Consider the following 22349-nt stretch of genomic DNA (forward strand, 5'->3'; position numbering starts at 1 on the left):
ACGCTTACCTCTCATCAGCAAATACAATGCGAACTGAAGAGAAGCGCACACTCGATTGAAATTGGCGTCAGTACAGCGCCAACAGGAACTTTCATAATAAAAGTCTCTAAACAATAAACAACAGTATCGACATATACTGCTCAAAGAAAAACAGAAATAAATCAATAATACAATAAAAGGGTTTTTATTGAAAAAGAAAAATGTGTTACATTCAAACTGTATTCACTATAACTCGTTACACATGGAGCTGTTATGACCGTATCTATGTTTCATGTAAAAATAAAATATGTAATGTAATAATTAGGGTTGTGCCTGAAGCCGAATACCTTATTCGGAATGGTAAGGATAATAGCTTAAAAAACGAATAACGGACAAGGAATAATTCTGCCTGAATACTCGGCTGAAGCTGACACAGTCTAGTGTTTGCTAGATAACAGATGAGCCAGGGGATCAGCGCCAGAAGTGAATGAATGTGTGAAATGAATGAGTGAAAAGAGCACAAATCAAACACTGCATTGTTGTCGCCTCTCTGCGCATCTCTCAGAAATCAGAGCGTTGCAAGAGTAATTTTACCTATAATAATACATCATACACGTTATATTTGTATATATTTAAAAGGCAATGATTTAAAGCTTAGGCTACGATATGATACGAATGAATGGAATAAGCACAGCGCGCTCACCAATCAAACAGCAGCGTTGCCCGTCTCAGTCTCTCAAAAACCAAACCAGTTCTCTATCAAGAGTAGGCTAATACTCAGCTTAGATACGGATACATTGTCTACTTGTCCTACATGTTTGCATCTTTACCTTTTGCTGGTTTGCGCGGCACACACACATCTGTTTAGTGAAGTTCATAAACATTAAGACTTGATTAAAGTGTTTTGCGTAGGCCTAATGAAAATGTATGCATTGAATGGATTCAATCGTGTTCAAATGATCACTAAACATTTGTCATGACATCTCTGCTTTGCATGATAAATATTATTTTAGAAATAAACAATTATTTAAGTTTTACACGACATACTTGTTCAGTGATAACTATGGGGGGAAAAAAGTCTTATCAAGTAACTGTACGACGTTGTATCTGAATGCAGATACAAAAAAATGTTGTGATTGTTACAGATACAAATACTGGCTGTTTACGTGAAAATGTAAATATGTAGCCTAATGTCATTATTATAGAGTTTTTTTTTAAATTTACATAGGCTATGTGATTGTTGCATAAGGCTATGCATTAAAAAGCGTTTATTGATAAAACAAAAGAAGATATAATGTATTTTCATTAACAGTACCATGAACCACGAGTAGTCGAGTAACTCAAGCATTTTTTTATAAAAAAAAAAGTCGACTAGTAGAAATCAGTAGGCTTGCAACCCCTGTACTGTACAACAATAATTAGTATTTCATTATTGTAAAGGGTATGTTTAAGGCTATCTAGGTGTAGACGTAAATAAAACACAATCTAGCAGGTAGAAAATTAAATTAGAAACATCTTGTTTCTAATTTGGTCATGCACATCCTTTCCCGGAACAATACTGAAAGCTAAGATGGAGAAACAGATGATCATAGCTGTACAAGGATAGCCATTTTTTGAGCATAGCTCAGGGGCGGCGTTAGGGGTGGGCTAAGGGGGCTGGAGCCCCGAATGTTTTCAGTAAAGCCCCGGATGTTTTTATTACCACCATGCCATCAATGAATTTTCATGCCCAATAAAATAATTTATATTAGAATTTAAATAAATAAATAAATATCTCACGACTCTCATGTCTACAGTGTCTGTCAATTTACACGTTGTCATTCGCACCCGACGAAAACCGCCAACTGAGTCTAGTGCTTCTGACTGACATGTAAACTGGCCAACCATCGATGAGCGTCTGTACGATCCAGCCAATGAAATGAGATCTTTTGGAGCCAGGCGGTTTGTTGGCGTGTAGTATTTTACTAGATCAATTTATTTGAAAATTAAAATGGATATTTCAAAATTCAAAAAAAAAAAAAAAAGAGGAAGTAAAATACCCCCAGGCAACACTTGAATGCCAAGATAAATCAGCTTCAGGTATCTGTAACTTTCAATCATATATATTTCTTTTTCGGTTTTAAATTATGTCGGATTTAACGTTACATTTTGAACATTAAACAGTTAACGGTTGCGCAGCACAGTCTTTAGGACACACACACACACACACACACACACACACAGAGTGGTTATAATGTTTGCTAAGCACGGTCTGTGGCATGTTGTTCTGCTCCGCGGCAACACACAGCGGTGTTTACTGAATAAATTTGCTTCAGTAAATGATTCACTGACCCGTTTATAAAAAACATTTGCTTACTTTTTTCGGAATGAATTATCTGTTTATAACGAATCCATTGATTAAATGACTGATCGACTCGCTCATTAAGGCAGTGGCATGCCGCCACCAAGTGGCAAAGTACCATTCTAATTATTTTCATAATTTCATATTTCTGTATTCCAAATTTTATATTTGATACATTAGCCTCATAAGATTATTTATGCAATTTGTAAGTGCTGTGTAAGTGCTCCTTCAAAAATATAAGTGTATAGAGCCCTGCGTTTATAATTATACTTGGCTTTAAGTGTTTGTGTGTGTGTATTATGTATGTATAAAGTAAGAATAAGGTAGCATATAAAATGTAATATGTGCAGGAAGAATGGGTGAAGGTTTTTTGTTGTTGTTATAGATTCTTTATTCACCTTTTTTTAATCTATTCTCACAAAAATCATGCCATTAAGTGAAGACTATTAAAACAATAATAAAGGGATGGGATGAGAAAGGGATGTACCGGACCGGACTCGAGTACTACAGCCCTACAATAATATTACAAATTATAGTAGGATGTGTCCTGGAGCAACATTCCTGTCAAACAATGTCCTAACCCTAACCTAACCCTAACTAACTCATAATGATATAGTCCACTGCCCTAAACCTAAGCCTAGTATTAAATCCCAACCCTATGTGGTATGAGAGGTTTTTAATATTTAGTTTGATCTGTTTAAAGGTTTAAAGAGGAGAGAACATGTCTTATTGGCCTGTCACTGAGTAGTGCCCCAGGGCGAGTTATGGCTTTAATACATAGACTCTTGCTTTAATGTTCCCCCTAGCATCATTGAAATGGTCAGACATTCATTGGGCTCATGTCAGACTGAGTTAAAATAAAGCATTGTGGTAGTCGACAGACTCCACAAGGCATCTAAACAGCACATACAGTACAGTAAAATGGATTGCAGGGAATATAGTCATTATATATGCACCTTATATCATCCCAACACTTAAATATTGTTATTTTTTTATGAAACACAAAAGTTTTTATAGTGCCAAGCTACAAAAGGAAGAAATAAAAAAGTTGCATAAACTTATTATATAAAAAAATAAAAATTAACAATTCAATTATATATATATAAGTCATGGCAAGAAAAATAGAATTTGCCAAAAAGACAGCATTTATGCACCCCAAGTGAGGGAAAGTGATGACTTATTCATCACTTTCCCTCATTTGGGGTGCATAAACGCTGTCTTTTTGGCAAATTCTATTTTTCTTGCCATGACTTATATATATAATTTAATTGTTATTTTATTTATTTTATTTTTTTTATAATAAGTTTATGCAACTTTTTTATTTATTCCTTTTGTAGCTTGTAGCTCCTCACTAGTCACATATTGTATAATATTTTTAATGGCAAATTCTATTTTTCTTGCCATGACTAAGGAAGAGTGAAAGATACTTGTAATGTACAGTTTATTCTGCACACAAAGCTATTTTTTTACTTCAGAAAACTTGGATTATAAGTGCATGACTCATATGGCTATGTTTATGGTGCTTTTAGTTTATTTTGGAGCTTTAGTTTATTTTAGAAAAACATTTTTCCTCACTTTTTGCCCACCTTTCTGTGTTTTACATATTTTACAGTACATAGACATTGGAATTCTGAACACAGCCACTCACCATGCCTCATTGGAAAATTTCAATAACTTTAATACTAAGAGGAAAGCAGGCAGAAGTTTAGACATGAGAACTGAATGTCTATTAAATTCTATTACACATCTTTACACTGCTGAGTATGTGGCCAATCCTTACAATTTTGTCTACAGCCTTGGTTCAAGCAGATAAAATGTAGAAAATCTATAGATATTACCTGAATGGTGGGTGGTGAGCGTTGCTTGCGGGTAGTGGTGGTTGACAGGGTGGTAGTGGTCTCGATGAAGGTGGTGGACATCTCTGGGGGCATGGAGGTGGTGGTACTTGAGGGGCTTCTGCTGGTAGGCACATCCCCCACCAGTCTCACACTGCCATTTATCTTGATGTAAGCATGACCTTCAGCTGCCATGTTGAGAACCTTCAGACCATTGTAATAAAGACCAGACAGCTGGCCTTGATATGGTCGCTTGCGGTCATTACCGCCTATTGAGATGGTAGCTTGGGTGTTAAAAATGGTCAGCTGACGACCTGAGGGGAAGACCAGTGAAGGAACACAGAATCAGAATGGTTTACGTTACTTATTTATTTATTTTTAGCTAATTGATTAATGTTAGCATCAATGGTCTAGCTTTTAAAATCCAAGCATAACATTAAAAATTATATATATATATATATATATATATATATATATATATATATATATATATATATATTTTTTTTTTTTTTTGTGAACACTTTGCTTTGTTCACTGTAAGGTGCTTCTCATGCACATGTTTTAGGGCAAATTCCAAATGGCTTTTCGTATGGTTAGAAATAGAAACGCAGGCCAATTAAAACTATTACACATTTACAATTCCATATTACAGCAGGCAAGGAAGAAAGCTCATCTCATACATTTCAAAGGAATATCATGTTGATTCATGCATGTAGAACCATTAATGGGCTTTCAATGTTTTTTAGACAGTGTTAAAGGGACTTTATAATCCTCTTATGTAGTTTAGGCAATGACCTTTAAACACATTTAATGGTCAATTTGATAAATGGTCACCTGTCCATTCATCCTGTTTTTAAAGTAAAACTGAAGAGGTGTCGGCCGTCTTTGGAAAAGTGCTGCATTAAAGGTGCCATATGCAGAAATTGAGGTAAAAATATCCATAACATGACCTACACGCATCAAAAGAATGAGAAGAAATAAGGGCGATGATGTCATAAAAAAAATGTCAAGTTATAGTGCTGCAGAGATATCAACCTTAATTAGCATTAGCATTACTAGCCCCGGCCCGACAGGTGTCGTAATACCAGTTTCGACCATGGGAGGCGGTATGCGGGCAACATAACAAACCTGCAATACACGAATAACTCGCACGGCTTGTTGGCGTGTACTTGAACCTGATGTCAATCGTGTGGAAAGTACAGCCCAGTACTACTTCATTTCAGTTCAGGGAAGAAAGAGAAATGATGTCTCAAGCCCTTGGCCAGAGACCCCTACCACCAGCACTCGCTACAGGGAAACAACCGCGCCTGGAATCACAAATCAAATCCGATAAGAAAAGGAGCCGACCCAGAGTAAACATCGGCACTGGTTTCAATAGCTGGAGACAACTGATGGACCATAAAGAAATGAGGCTCGACTGATAATTAGCTAGCTATAACTTAATGTTACCCATTTTATTATATCATAACTAACCTGCTCTGTCTAGTATGTTGGTCTCCGTGTCCTGTTTGCTTCGTGGTTTTTCTGTGAGTGAAAAAATTGATGTGTTGCGTGAAAGCGTGTGAAAAGAGTCAAAAACGCTGAATGCTTGAGAGTTGGCACATTCTATGATGTGTCCCTGTTTGCCTACAGGGACATAAAAAATAAATTAAAAGTGATACGTGGACCAAGGTGTCTGAGATTGTTCATTTTAAGTAAAGGAACCTAATATTTCGTCCACAACAATATTTAATGAGGTTAACTTATTACTCCTTGTGGTTAGTCTGCACGAGATCAACAAGCTTGTTTGCTTTGCGGCCGCTTTAAATACAAAATAAGCATTCAATCTACATTAGAGCGTCTGAGCGCTCACAAATCTTTCTGCAGCGTCGTGAGCAGAGCGGCAAGAGAGATTTTTGACGCTCTAGACGCCGGCGGTGTGAACGCACATTTAGGCTTCGGCTATGGCTGTAGTGTTGTTGTGAAGGTAGGGGCGGAGCATAGAGACTATGCCGTTTCTCGTTTGTTACTCTAGAGTAGACCAATTCACTTTATTGAGGCATACTGTCCCCATCTGTTATGGAATGTGGAGTATGACTTGATTTTTTTTGCCAAACATTACAGATGGCACCTTTAAGGGTTGGGTTTTTGGGCCATTTGACCACTAATATTAAAGCTATGAACGATCATTCCAATGAAAAGTTTAAAAATTAAAACATCCTGGCTTTTGTTGAGTTTTGGTTTAGATTTAAAGTTAGAGTCCGAAAACTACAGTACATACTTATGTTATTCTTAGTTACCAGTCCCTTTAACTGGTCAATGATCTGATGTAATTAACAAAAGAGGATCACAATCCACATAAAAATAATACTCAACAAAAATATTACGTAATGGGAAGGGAAGTAAATTATGAAAAGGTTTAGGTTAATTAGTGGCAAAAGGCTAAGCCTCTTAAAGACTCATCAGACCTGGTTGGACAAAAATATGACGAAAAGACATGACAAGGAGCATATGAACGCAAAAAAAACAAAACAAAAAAAAAACACAAAAAACAAACAAACACTGAGGGTCTTGTGTGGGTTACCTTTCTCATGTAGCCAATCTTCAACCGGCCGGGTATATTTGAATGGGATTTTCTTATTAGCCATTTGATAACGCTCATTGTCGCTGTTACCTTTAAAGTTTGACAGTTTGAAAGACATCTTAGCACACTGCACATTTATACACTGTTTAAGATGGTTTAGTTGTGTTTAAAATGATTTAGGTCTTGTTATCATGGGCAATTTAGGTTTTACTGTAAGTTGAACTTCAGTAGTTAGCTTATAGGGCATTTTTATTGACTAGTAACCAACTAAATAAACAGTTTAACACATATAATTATTTCAGCAAGAATCACACACCAGATATAGAATGCACAACAAAATACAGGCATCTGTTAAAGGGAGACATACTAACAATTCATTTCAAACTGCATCAGGTGATCTCCTGCTCAGCAATATTTAAAATGGGGTGTAACTATTTTCCCACTGGAAATCACATGCCTTTTCATTTCAAGGTGCCAGGGAACACTTTACAAACTATTAAGGTAAGGGAAAGAGAGAGAAAGACAGTGAATGAGAAAGAGAGAGAGAGACAGAAATAAAAATAGATAATGTGTAGAAGCTCTAAACCTGCTGGAAAATATGGCATGTGATGACAGACATGAAGAACACAATACGTATAGATGAGATCATTACAGCATGGTGTGAGGCCTGCTGCTGTAGGGTCCCTTGAAGCCCTCTGAAGTATTGCGGCACTTGTATATTTTGCCATTATTTGGACTTTGTTACACTTCTTTCTCTGACTGGAGTAAGGTGTTAGGGCTGTAAAATTTATTAAACATCTGCCATCTTGGGTATATAGTACTTATGTCAAGTCCAGCTGCTCTTAACAAATGCTGTTACCAGTTAATCAAAGAATGTTGGAGCTTTTCATATTTAGACACATTTTCAGTGAAAGTAGGGCATAATGAATGAAATGGAATGTTTTCTCATATTAAACAGATTCTGATTTTTAAAGTTTATCTATTTCATACTTTGAACTATAAGTAGAACAATATAGTGAACAAGTCATATAGTGCACTTTCATTATGTTTTTAAGGTGCTTTTCTTGTATTTTTATTTTATTTTTTCTTTTATTTTTTTAACATAGCATCTGTGTCCATTCACTTGAATAAATTCAATTGCACAAAAAAGATCAGCATGAACGCTCTTCGTGCTGGTTAAGTAATATTCAGCATCTTTGTAAGTAGATGATTACAGAATTGTAATTTTTGAGTTCCTATGCATCTTCACATACATTAAGCAATGGGGAAATATACTTTACAGCAGTATTCCAAAGAAGTTGTAATGGGAAGAATAATAATAATAAGAAGAAACCCTCAGCTTGAGAGCTAAAAATACAAAAAAGGACTTCAAAAGAACACAGCTACTCAACACTTAGCTAAAAAAGACTCTGAGAGCTGTCACAGTGTACCTTCTCAGAACTTCAGAAAGAGAAAAAAGGTGCATAGAATTGGAGACCTATTCAGAAATACACAGTTTCTACAGTGACAGGGATGTGAAAAGGACTAGGCCAGTGGTGATTTAAGGCCCAACATTTCTTGTGCTTTTCATTTTAAATAGGCAGAAAAGGGTCTTCAAAGTTACTAGTGGCTGAACAAGGGGGATGTGGGCGAGGTAAAGGGGTAGGGGTAAGGCTTGGGGGTAATAAGTAGTTTTCAGGGCTGCCAATGCTTTTGATCCTGATAGGCAGCGCATGCAAGCCTGGAGCTGGAGTGGCTTTTCTGGATGGAGGCCTGTATGCTGGGGAGATCCAGGAAAGCTTGAGGGTTTGGAAATTAATTTTAGAGATCAGACACTTTGCCAGTGCTCGCCATTTGTCATGTTAATATAAATATATTATGATGATGTTTGCAGAGCTTTCTAACCTCCAAACTTGTATTGTGGGAATTTAGGACATGTAATTTAGAGTAGAGACTGAATAGTAGTAAATGAAGACATTTTATACTATTAGTTTTTTGTAAATATTATTCAATGATAATGGCTATGGCAATTGATACAGTAAGCATTAAACATCACAACAATATCTTATTTGAATAATATAACAAAACAATACAAAATGTCTACATTGACTAGTGAAATGTGGTGCAATTTTGGTAAGGTACCTTACCTTTGGTTAGGTAAACAACTTAAAATATGGCTTTATAATTATAGATTTATTATATCTTACAAACACATTGATTTGCATTGAACTGAACTGCTCACACCACAGATATGGTGGAAAATCACATCTGGAAATGTTATTTGCAGCATCTTGTTGATACCTGACCACTTGTGTATGATTGAGCCCCTTAATTTCATTTATTTATTGGATTCCTCTGCTTACTTGTTCATTATCTCTAACAGTAATGAATCTTGCATTTCATTCAGGACATTCAAGTAAAGTTATTCATTTATAGAGTATCCGCAAAACATTATTTCAATGCAGCTGTTATCTCCATAATGGCTTAATGCTTTAACATTGAGCAGTTTTAGGGCTGGGCGATATGATGATATATAATGATGATACATGATCCACCGTTTTATCAGTACCTCTTCTAGGGAACAATACTGAATACTGAAATGTAATGTAATGTATTTTATAGCTGCACTTTTTTATTTCCAAATACATAACTTAGCAATTTAACAATTAAGCATTTTGTGTGTGTGTGTGTGTGTGTGTGTGTGTGTGTGTGTGTGTGGCAGTGTATGTGAGAAGAGTGGAGCGGCAACAATTTCCCCATCATGCTCTGAGCATTTAATAATCACTCCACTCTGGGTTCTTCATTTCCTGCTCCCGCTCCTTTCTGTGCTCACTGATATTAGAAACATCACGTCACTTTCGCTCCACATCTAAAATATTTCAGTATTTTTGAAATATCACAGTTCTGTTTATAAAGTATATTAAACAATACAATTAACAAAATAATAGGAGTTTCAAACTCAACATCATTATTCTTAAGCCAAATTAATGGAAAATTCAACTTTTCAGGATGCATGAGTGCCCTTGTATAAAAGTTGACGTTGTTGTTTTGATCTAGTGTAGCAGTCTACAGCACACTAAAATTAGTAAGTCATGTCAAGTCAAGTTTACTTTATCTTTAAAATGCTTTATACAAAAGAAATTGTTCAAAGCAAGTTTCAGTATTAGGCAGGAAAGCAACAGAATCAATAATAATAATAATAATAATAATAATAATAATAATAAAAATAAAAATAGGCAAAGCCACAATGTGTTGAAAAGCAGCTGTAGCAAGAACATTTTGTCATTATTTAGCTCTGTTTAGTTCTGTGTTGGTTCAGCTCAGTTTCAATAACTTTGTAAAGGTCATTCATTACGAAATAAGGTTAAATTAAGGTCATTCATTACGAAATTAAGGTCATTCATTACGAAATTTAGCTATAAGATGCTCTACTGAGTACTGTAAGTTCAATGTTGATTTCATTCAGTTTAATAACAGTGTCTGTGTTGCTAAATTAATCAAAAGTGAACAAATAAATTGACACTGAAAACACAGAATAACTAAATTTGCAAGTTTTCTTCATATCTGCAAACATAATGTGGTATTTTTTATGCTTTAGAACAGTCAAAAATATTCAATGACATTAATCATCTACTTACTGACTTGCACTCAGTGTTCCCAAACAATTGCTTATACAGTCATGCTTGGCTATAACATATGAATAAGCTCAGGGATCATTGCTACCCTGGAAATGTTCATCACATGCCATGGCAATACAGCTGCATGGATCTGATAACAGTATATTGAGTGAGAAACTAAGAGGAACTGACGTAAAGCATTTTTGAGTGTTATTCAGTCTATGAGTCTGAATCCTAGCTTGTAATTACTCAAGAGATGGTGCAGGAACCGAAATAAATTATTACAGCAAGTACAGTATAGTAAGGTCAACAAGGTAGCACATCAGCCAGCTAACTAGAAAAATAAATGTGTCATGGATGGAAGGAACACAAAGACATAAAGAGAGATGTATTTAAAAGGTAAACTGATTGAATAAGAAAGAAAATTGTTCAGATTTTGCTCTTTCAGAATGTCTTTCTGACTGATGATTCGTGTTAATATGGTAATCTACCTTGCTGATATTTTGTTTGATATCTTTTTTCCATTGCAGAACGTTCTCATATCAACATGGTTATAACATATTTGTGTTTTAAATTATGGGTACTAAGTAGGCACAGGATTCAGAGAGATTCAGTAGATATCCTCCAATCTGTGTAATAATATCCCCTCATTGAAAATAATGCTAGATGCCACTAGGAATGTCTATTGAATGAATGATTCACATAAACTACCTTATTATGTCATTACATCATGTCTCTGAGACTAATTTGAGACTGAGTGATGCAACAGCTTCAACAGAATCAAATCTACCTTCACTGTGCAGGTTTATTTTTCAATGTACAAAATTTACATGCATTGTAATGAGTTTGGCCATTTAGTACATTTCATTTTTATATTTAGCTTTGAGAATGGCTTATAGTCTGTAAGGAAAATGGCATGCTTTCTCCAGCTCTTTATCAGTGTCCATAAGAGAACCAGTCTGAATAGAGTGCACAGCATTAGCCTGTGTCCTTCTGTTTGTCCCCTCTGCCAGCATGTTGGCCATTTTCTTTAGAAAGACCTGCCGTTGAATACAGGTTGAGTAACCCTGACGAGAGCTGCTCTCTAATTGGACGAGAAGTGCAGGGGCCAGATATCCCATGGAGGGTGCCGAAGCAACAGATACATCAAAGTGAAGGACACAGAACCCAAATTAATGGAGTGAGAAGGGGTGTTTTTTAAATTATTATTATTATTTTATTTTTTTATAGCATTTGAGGGCAATATTTCAGCACACCCTATTTCTCCATGTAGGAAAAGCTTGAGTTTTTTTTAAACAAACCTTTGATGAACTCATTTGTATTCAGTCATCATTGCTGGCTGCCTAAGTCTGGGAGTCACAGATACACAGAGGTCTGGGGCTCAGGCTCCCACAACTGCTGTAGCTGTAGTTGCCACAATACTGCCTTAAACCTTTTGCCTCTGTCTTTCAAAGCCTCTCAAAAGCAGCTGGCCAGATGTCATGGTGCTAATCACAAGGACAAAGCCATTGGTTTTGTGCTCAGACCAGGTGCCCAGGCTTGATTACTTCAACATATGTTTCTGAGGACAATTTATAAAGCAACACAAGTCAAGTCAATCGAGAACTAAATGGCATTTGCTTTCTTCTTTGTAGTGTCCTTTCTCTTCTCTTCTATGCCTTCCCCTCCACAGAAAGGATATCAGTGTTGTAATTATGATAACCTGTTCCTATTTCTAAAAAAATTGCATGCTTTGAAACATGCAGATTATAAATTACATGGGCAGGAAAATGATGTTGTTCCTTGCCTTCCAAACCTTGATTTCCATAGGAGCATATGATATCCAGTGGGCTTAGCAGTAAAAAACTAATTTCTGTATGAGAAACTTTACTTTGGATAGATAGCAGGCTGCATATGTTACCTGATGGAAAGTACTCATTGATTGGGCAGTTGTCCACCTGTAAGGTGGCATTTCCTCCATTCCTTGTGAATCTCACAACATGATATTTTCCATCGCTGACATCTGTAGTCATCTCTTTGACGCTGATGTCCACTGTGCCAATGTTGAACGTTACGCCCACCTTTCCTTCTTCCTGTAATTGAAACAACACGAAAAACCTCAGCAAAGCAACACCAAATGGCTGATTCAACTCAGCGTAAAAGTTTGAAGGTGTTGTCTTAAAAAACAGGAAGAATTTGCATGTTAAAGTGATCCACTTTTAGAAACCTCTGCAATGATGCTGCCAATGAGAGCATGCAAAATAAAGTGGAAGTCAAGAATGCTGTATTTTTTATACTGTACAGAGAAAGCCATTTTTCAAACAAAAGGGAAGATAAATAAATACATGGATGTGCTGTACTGAAGTGTGTGATACATTAATCTGCCACCACACACACCAGCTTTAACCGTTACTCAATGTTTTTTGAAGGCTTCCCAAGACTCTAATAATACTTACACTTTCAATGAATGTAACCTAAGATCTGCCAAAAAGAGCACACCTATTGCAATTGACAATAAAAGTGGAGATGCATGGAATGTTTTTAATGAGAGGTATATTATGAACGTTAATTGTGTGTAGGTAGACCAAAAGCTAAAGAATGCTACATTGAAGGTTAAGGAAACCAGTATGACACCATGGTATAATGAGCATACTCGCACCGTAAAGAGAGCAGCCCGAAAATGGAGCACAGCTGGAGGAAAACAAAACTAGAGGTATTTCGTATTGCTGGTTACTTTCCATTGTATTGGTTACTTTTTGTAGGAAAGTAACCTTTCCTACAGAAAAGTATTAAGAACTGCTAGATCCCATTACTTTTCTTCTATTTTAGAAGAAAACAAACATAACCCCAGGTATTTATTCAATACAGTGGCTAAATTAACAAAAAATAAAGCCTCAACAAGTGTTGACATTTCCCAACATCACAGCAGTATTGACTTTATTACTTTACTTCTGAAATCGATACTATTAGAGATACAATTGCAACCATTCAGCAGTCAACTACAGTATTGCATCAGACAGTGCACTATAGACCTCCTGAGAAACAGTTCCACTCATTCTCAACTATAGGAGAGGAAGAATTGTATAAACTTGTTAAATCATCTAAACCAACAACATGTATGTTAGACCCTATACCAGCTAAACTCCTAAAAGAGGTGCTTCCAGAAGTCATAGACCCTCTTCTGACTATTATTAATTCATCATTGTCATTAGGATATGTCCCCAAAACCTTCAAACTGGCTGATATTAAGCCTCTCATTAAAAAAACATTGAACCCAAATAACTAGTTAATAATAGACCAATCTCGAATCTCCCTTTTCTGTCCAAGATACTAGAAAATGTGGTATCCTCACAATTATATTCCTTCTTAGAGAAAAATGGTATATGTGAGGATTTCCAGTCAGGATTTAGACCGTATCATAGTACTGAGACTGAGACTCTCATTAGAGTTACAAATGATCTGCTCTTATCATCTGATCGTGGTTGCATCTCTCTATTAGTTTTATTGCATCTTAGTGCTGCGTTTGACACAATTGACCACAACATTATTTTGCATAGACTTGAACACGTTGTTGACATTAATGGAAGTGCATTAGCATGGTTTAGATCGTACTTATATGACCGCCATCAGTTCGTAGCAGTGAATGAAGATGTATCATATCGATCCCAAGTGCGGTATGGCTCAGTACTAGAGCCGCTACTCTTCATGCTTTATTTGTTACCCTTGGGAGATATCATCAGGAAACATGGTGTTAGCTTGTTATTGCTGATGATACTCAGCCCTATATTTCTTCGCGGCCTGGTGAAACGCACCAATTAGAAAAACTAATGGAATGCATAGTCAATAATAAAAAACTGGATGACAAGTAATTTCTTACTGCTAAATTCTGAAAAAAACCCCCAGATGTGTTAATTATAGGACCTAAAAACTCTGCATGTAATAACCTAGAACACTGTCTAAGACTTGATGGTTGCTCTGTCAATTCTTCGTCATCTGTTAGGAACCTAGGTGTGTTATTTGACCACAATCTTTCCTTAGAAAGCCACATTTCTAGCATTTGTAAAACTGCATTATTCCAAAAATATTCTCAAAAATATATCTAAATTACGGCCTATCCTCTTTAGATACCTTGTTTCTAAGGCAGCTTATGTTGAATCATTTGCAGAGAAGGCATTGTGGCGAGCTACATGAAAAAAAAAAGAAAGAAAAAAGAGAGAGAGATGGTGTGTAAAAGTATACAAATGTAAATAACCTTATAAAAAAGCATATTTAATGAAATACTGAAAATGAACTATACCCAAAATTGCTAGGCACTATGCATGTGTGCTAATTAGAGCTTTTTATCTTCGCTCGTGTCTTCTACCTCTACAATTCTGAACAAACGCTGCTTTCACATCCTGGCCCACTTTGCTACTCCTCCCCCTCCTGCTGCTTTGCTGTGATTCGTTGTTGTGTCGTCACGTGACTCACTTACACAACACGCCAAGGAGCAGCGAACAGAGAGCCCACATTCAGACCCAGAACAATAAAACCCACAGAAGAGGAGGGAGTTCAAGAACCGCAGTAAGAATATTTCATCAAGCACGGTGAGTAATGGCTTCTCCTGCTATTGTTATTTGCACCTGTTGCCGCATGTACAGTTTATCTATCGCTGTCGCAGATGAGGGATTCACATGTGATAAATGCAGGGAAATAGTTAGGCTGACAGAGAAGATTTCAGAATTAGAGACACACATCCAAACTTTAAATGAGGACAGTAAGAATGTTAGGGCTCTAGATACGGCTTTGGATGCGTGTAGCTCCTGGATTCCTGCACATCGTCTGGTTCCGGCAGAGCCCCTGCAGCAGGGCAACTGGGTGACAGTGAGGCAGAGTAGTCGTGGGTAAAAACACTGTTCTGTTCCGATCAAATCATTAAACAGGTTCTCCCCACTCAGTGATGCACCCACTGAGAAACCTGATGAAAGTGCTCTAGTTATTGGTGATTCTATTGTACGGAATGTGAATATAGAGACACCAGCCACCATAGTCAAATGTTTACCGGGAACCAGAGTGCCTGACATCTTGGCAAATTTAAAAGTGCTGGCTAATGAAAAACGTAAATACAGTAAGATTGTTATCCATGCTGGCGCAAATGGTGTTCAACTTCGCCAGTCAGAGATCACTAAAAATAGCATTATAGAGGTGTGTGAACTTGCAAGCACGATGGCAGACACTGTAATACGCTCTGGTCCCCTCCCTGCTTACCGAGGTGAAACGATGCATAGCAGATTGTCATCACTCAATGGCTGGATGTCTAAGTGGTGCCCAAAGAATAACATAGGTTTCATAGACAATTGGACAAGCTTTTGTGGCAGACCTGACCTGTTGAAAAGAGATGGTCTTCATCCCTCCTGGGGTGGCGCCACTCTTCTCTCTAGAAATATGGCAAATAGTCTTAGTGTTTATACTTGACTAACTGGGGCCCAGGTCAGGAAGCAGACAGACTGGCTAAACTGACCGTCTGCTAGCTGCCTCATGTCACAGAGGTCAGCTAATTCTCAGCACATAGAGACTCTTTCACTTAGATTATCACACTATAGAGACTGTGTCTGTTCCCCGAACTAGAACATACAAAAAACATCCAAACCAAGTTAAGATGAACAATTTAATTGAGGTTCAACAAATAAAAAACAGATGCAATATGGATAAACAAATGATAAAGCTTGGCTTATTGAATATCAGATCCCTTTCTACGAAAACACTTTTTGTAAATAATATGATCACTAATCATAATATAGATGTGCTCTGTTTGACAGAAACCTGGCTAAAACCTGATGATTATTTTAAATGAGTCCAGACCCCAAAATTACTGTTATAAACATGAGCCACGTCTAAAAGGCAAAGGGGGAGGTGTTGCTTCAATTTATAACAACGTTTTCAGGATTTCTCAGAGGGCAGGCTTCAAGTAAAACTCGTTTGAAGTAATGGTGCTTCATATAACATTATCCAGAGAAACAAATGTTAATGATAAATCCCCTGTTATGTTTGTACTGGCTACTGTATACAGGCCACCACGGCACCATACAGACTTTATTAAAGAGTTTGGTGATTTTACATCTGATTTAGTTCTGGCTGCAGATAAAGTTTTAATAGTTGGTGATTTTAATATCCATGTCGATAATGAAAAAGATGCATTGGGATCAGCATTTATAGACATTCTGAGCTCTATTGGGGTTAGACAACACGTTTCAGGACCTACTCATTGTTGAAATCATACTCTAGATTTAATACTGTCACATGGGATTGATGTTGATAGTGTTGAAATTATGCAGCCAAGTGATGATATCTCAGATCATTATTTAGTTTTGTGCAAACTTCATATAGCCAAAATGTTAAATTCTACTTCTTTTTACAAGTATGGTAGAACCATCACTTCTACCACAAAAGACTGCTTTTTAAGTTATCTTCCTGATTTATCCAAATTCCTTAGTATATCCAAAACCTCAGAACAACTTGATGATGTAACAGAAACTATGGACTCTCTCTTTTCTAGCATTTTAAATACAGTTGCTCCTTTACACTTAAGGAAGTTTAAGGAAAACAGTTTGACACCATGGTATAATGAGCATACTCGCACCCTAAAGAGAGTAGCCTGAAAAATGGAGCGCAGCTGGAGGGAAAAAAAACTAGAGGTATTTCGTATTGCTTGGCGGGAAAGTAACCTATCCTACAGAAAAACTTTAAAAACTGCTTGATTCGATTACTTTTCTTCTCTTTTAGAAGGAAACAAACATAACCCCAGGTATGTATTCAATACAGTGGCTAAATTAACTAAAAATAAAGCCTCAGCAAGTGTTGACATTTCCCAATACCACAGCAGTAATGACTTTATCAACAACTTTACTTCTAAAATTGATACTATTAGAGATAAAATTGCAACCATTCAGCCATCAGCTACAGTATCGCATCAGACAGTGCACTATAGACCCCCTGGGGAACAGCTTCACTCGGACCCGCGATCCGGAGGAGAACCGCACCCGTTTACACGGTCGACGGGCCAGGATGCCGGGCCGTCCATCCCCTACCAGCTCCAGGTCCAACGAGAGAGATGCGGCCGCTAGAGGAAGCCACCGCCCCTCGCACCCCGGACCGAGGAGGGGAGCGCGTGCGGCCGCCAGACTCCACCCCTTACCTGAACCCTTCCTCGATGAACACTGCCCGACCCACACGAACCCTGCAGCACGACGAGGACACCAGATTCCCTGTTATTTTGGACACTCTTCCCATTTGACCACCTTTTATCCCCTGTTTTATTTGATTTCTGTTAATAAAAGCCTCTCCGAGGCCTGACGCCACGCCCACTGTGTCTGTCTTGTGCTCCTCCCGTGACAGCGCTATATAAATAAAGGTGACTTGACTTGACTTAGATTATCATGATGTTAACCTAGAAAACATGCTAATGCCAAACTCCACTGAAATCAACTGCTAGTCAGATGTCCATGACCACTATTTTTGTGGCAAATTTGGGTGGAGTTGCTGCAGAAGTTATCACTCACTCAGTAAATGGTAGGCAACTGACTAAGTTTTAGTACGTAGCTGTAGTCCTGCTTGGTTCCCTATTTGCATATCTAGGCTGATGTGATAAATATTTCCAATTACTCTGCACTGGCCAACAACATTTCATTGTATTTTCAGAGAATGGGCTGGTAAAGGTTAATTGTATTATAAAGAAAATAAAACCAATGATCACAATGCTCATCATAATTATGATGGGAATAATGACTTTCTTTTGTTACACACTATAGTCAATATAAATTCCCATATTCAAGATACTGAGGAGAATTAACACATTATGGTAAGACAGCATACACTATATTGCTCCCTTTATTGTTATAAAGTGAACAGCACACAAGATTGATGCTTGTTGAATGTTGCACTTTCTTTGATATAATACCGGATGTCTCACAGATGGTGGCAAACATTTAGAAATTTATTGCAGAATGTCGCTTTGACAGAGAGCATAATGTCTGGTGTTTCTCCATCATGGGTGGTACCAGCATAGCCAAGAGTGATAAAATTATTTTGAGGTGCAGCAGGGGCCTTAACCGATGAAGAAGGTCTCTGTTCTCACCCCCATGTGTTCGCTGATAATAGTAATAAGCTACAAAATCCTGTTCTGTCCCTCCGAACAATGGCTCCAACAAAACGTCAGGCCCAGGCAACAAATCTATCCCAGAAAGCCTCTAGCACTGCCACAGCCTGGAGACAGGAGCGCAGTACCCTGATGCCTGGCAAGGGACTAAACCATGCACCATTTCATGATGATATGATGAAATTAATGAATTTCATCATCATGAGTATAAACAAATAATATTGCAAATAACTGCCTTCAAACTCTCTACAGCAAAATGTTTAGGCTATAATTCGGTACTTTTCAATTGCTATGTCCAAAACCCAGTTTTATTCTCCCTGCTGTTCTTTATTCACACTGAATCATTTGGCACCAAACTTTCGAACGTTTACATCAACAGTGTGTTCTACTACCAGCTGTTGATCCTTGTATCTAGTTAATAAATACAAATATATTTAACAAATTAAAATAGATGCCAGCCTCACAAGTTTCCCCCTTTGCCCACCACTTTGTAAAAAAATACAATAAAAAATGTTTTATTACAAAATATTAATATACACAAATCACCACTTGTGTCTGTGTAAAGATATAAAGAATGCAAAAAAAAGGCAAGCTGCTTGTCGAAGGTCATTTCTGCAGAAACAAGCTGCAATGAGAAATTCATTATAATATAATAGGCAAATAATCGGTAATCAATATATTTTCATTTCAGCAAGTAGTTCTGGAATGAAAAGCAATCCAGCCTTGGTTTCTCGGCATGAACACAAACAACAACAACAATTCATACCAACCAAACACTGAGACTGAAGAAAAAGCTTAAAGTCTGGGATCAAGTTCCATTGTGTTCCATTCTACAATGATTTTAGATACTTTGAAATAAAATGGGACCACTAGATCAATCTGACATAATATCAGTTGGTGTTGCAAACTAACTGTGCTCAATTCGAATGTAAGATCTCTATTTTTAATGTTCTATAGCAGTTTAGGCCTAATGTTAAAAAATATGGCACTTACTTTTATTCTGAATGGTTATATTATTCAAAGATATAAATAATAATACTAATAAATCCCTGGTGGGCGTGTTTTATGCAAACTGCATATGAATACAATTATCCATATGATTGTTAGTGAATAAGCTGCAATGTTTCCAAGCAGTTGACCAAAATTAGCATCCTTTCATATCTTATCATATTCAGTCTACTCAGGAGCTTCAGAAATGAATGAAAATACTTGTGGCTGCAAGTATAAAAACAACCATGTGACCTCTGATGAGGGCATCCAGTATCACATGTATAACTTATCCTTTGTATAGATTTACATCTACAGTACATGACCTAATGGGTAAACTTAGCATGAGGTTATAGCATCAAAATGCTATTACGCACATGCAAGAGATGAATCGATTGAATGAGATTAAAGGCCTCTCGGATTGAGTCTGGGCAAAGATCTGCAGGCCTCCTCCACCCGTGGGCCATGAAAAGCTTGAGTGATTTTGTGATGTTTATAGGATGGCAGGGAACATTTGATAGTCTGAAGGGCCCCCGTCATTGTGGTAAGTGATGACCAGGTCAGTACCTTCCTCCACACTTAAGTCCAACATTGATATTACAGTGTTAATAGTACAGCAACATGGCTGAATATTTGAAGAATAGACACTTTAGCAAAATCCTATAAAATTAATATAAATGTGTCTCATTGCAGAGGCATTACATTACACCAACACTGGATATTGGTCTGCTTTTAAAAGCCATATTAATCTGCTGTACTGTACTTTATTATGGTTTGAGATGTAACACTGTCAGTTTAAATGTTTATTTAGTAGGTAAAGGTATAAAATCCCTATCATACATAAGCATCATCCTCCAGAGATGGCAGTAGCAGTTGTACATTTCTGTGTATAAATATTCTCTAAATCAGGGTTCCTTAAATCTTGCGCTGGAGGGCCACTGGCCTGCAGAGTTTAGCTACAACCCTTATCAAACACACCCGAGCAAGCTCATCAAGGTCTTCAGGACCCATAGAAAATCAAAGGTAAGTGATGACTTTAAGGTACAAAGTGCAACTAATATAATAAAATTAGGGTAGATTAGGGTATACTGGGATTCCCTCTGTGGAGCGTTCTGTTGCGATGCAATGAGCGCCTCCACATGTCATGCTTGTCCCAAGCTTCTCTACAAAGCCTGTTAAGTTCTCATCCACACTTGTGGCCAAGGCTTACAGAGCTGCAGGTCAGGCCGCTTCTGCCCTGCACACCATGGCCACCCTTCAGGTCTACCAGGCCAAGGTGATCAAGGAGCTCCACGGGAGTGCTGACCCAGAGGTTTTGCAGGAGCCACGCACTGCTACCGACCTCGCTCTCCAGATGACGAAAGTCACTGCGCTCTCCTTGGGTCAGGTGATGTCCACTTTGGTGGTCCAGGAGGGCCAGCTATGGCTGAACCTTGCAGACATGAGAGAGTCTGATCAGACTCAGCTCCTCAACTCCCAGGTCTCCCAGGCTTGCCTCTTAAGTGACACATTGGAGAATTTTGCCCAGCAGTTCTCTGCCTCCCATAAGCAGACTGAGGCAATCAATCATATTCAGCCCCGCTGCTGCCTCCCGCGGATGACAGTTGGCAACGTGCTTTCTCACATCCAGCAGGAATATGCTACCCATTGCATTCGTTGTCTGATATATGTCCTCACTTGTGCTGGCCTCACAACAGGGTGCTATCACTCACAGGGGTCACTTGAAGACAGCCATGTTGCGTTTTGTAAAGGACCCCATTCGTCAGCTCTTTCTGATGCAATGTCGAACGTGACTGACTGAAAGTCAACCCTCGTTCCCTTAAAGCTGCAGTAGGTAACTTTTGTAAAAATATATTTTTTACATATTTGTTAAACCTGTCATTATGTCCTGACAGTAGAATATGAGACAGACAATCTGTGAAAAAATCACGCTCCTCTGGCTCCTCCCAGTGGTCCCATTGCCATTTGCAGAAAATCCATCGCTCCCGGTAAGAAACAACCAATCAGAGCTGCGGTCCGTAACTTTGTTTGTGTTCAAAATGTAGAAAAATTTATATGATAAGCGAGTACACCATGAATCCATTTTCCGAACCGTGTTTTTAGCATGTCCTGAATCACTAGGGTGCACCTATAATAAGTGTTTATATTCTGACTATTTTAGATTGCTTCGGGGGTACCGCGGCGGAGTAACCCAGTACCTTTGTGATTCTTTATAGACATAAACAGAGAGAAGTAGTTCCGGCTACGATGTTCTTCCGCAAGACGCAAGCAGTTCTGTTTATTAACCGCAAGAGCGTCAAAAGTTACCTACCGCAGCTTTAAGGAGAGAACAGAGACATTACATTCCTTTGGCACATTGCTGTTCCGCTGAATGGTCGAGTCAATTGGCTCGACTTCTCAGCGAATACTTGAATGCGTGTCGTATGCACTGCTCTTTATATACCCACAGTGGGGCAGAGCTTGCGATGCAAATCACTCAGAACAAGGTACACCGTGTACCGTTGGCTCGTTTTGTTTCCAATCGAAGGAGATTGGGATCTTGAGTGAGACCCCATTTGTCAGTCTCTTTCTGACGTAACATCTCCATTCCCTCTTTTTGTCTCAAATCTAGAAATTTTGTGTAATGTGATAATCATGGATTATTATGTGTAAAATTGCAAAAATATCATTCATTCATGCATGACAGCGATTTTATCCTAATCCACTTCAATAAAGAAAACTATACATACTATTTTTGTCATGAGCATCCAGGTGTGGGGGCACTGCGGTGCAAATTCCACTCGTTTAGTATGTTAACTCAAAGATTTGTTGAAAAAATATAAACATTGGAGGCCGGTGATCTACGCGTAAAGTCTTTGAAATCCATTCTGCATCATATAGCATCATATAGGCACCATGACAAAAAGAACACAAGGCAGTTTAATTGATTTTGGAT

General features: G+C 37.8%; 1 protein-coding gene across 10 annotated transcripts in view; it reads right to left on the minus strand.

Moving 5' to 3' along the window:
* Positions 1–22349, minus strand: part of nrxn3b (neurexin 3b) — a 402278-nt gene that overhangs the window by 43306 nt on the left and 336623 nt on the right. For 8 of the 10 annotated variants that reach the window (XR_008148686.1, XR_008148685.1, XR_008148684.1 and 5 more), the window contains 3 exons: positions 12215–12386; positions 6719–6808; positions 4159–4469 (listed from right to left, as the gene is read on the minus strand). Coding sequence is in view for 7 of the 10 variants with exons in the window: in XM_052534923.1 (XP_052390883.1) it covers positions 4159–4469; positions 6719–6808; positions 12215–12386 (573 nt within the window). In the remaining 3 variants the exon portion in view is untranslated. The remainder of the gene's footprint in view (positions 1–4158; positions 4470–6718; positions 6809–12214; positions 12387–22349) is intronic. The other 2 variants (XM_052534925.1, XM_052534924.1) reach the window with 1 other exon arrangement.

The sequence above is a fragment of the Carassius gibelio genome, chromosome A20 (genome assembly GCF_023724105.1).
Source record: "Carassius gibelio isolate Cgi1373 ecotype wild population from Czech Republic chromosome A20, carGib1.2-hapl.c, whole genome shotgun sequence".
Taxonomy (NCBI): Eukaryota; Metazoa; Chordata; class Actinopteri; order Cypriniformes; family Cyprinidae; genus Carassius; species Carassius gibelio.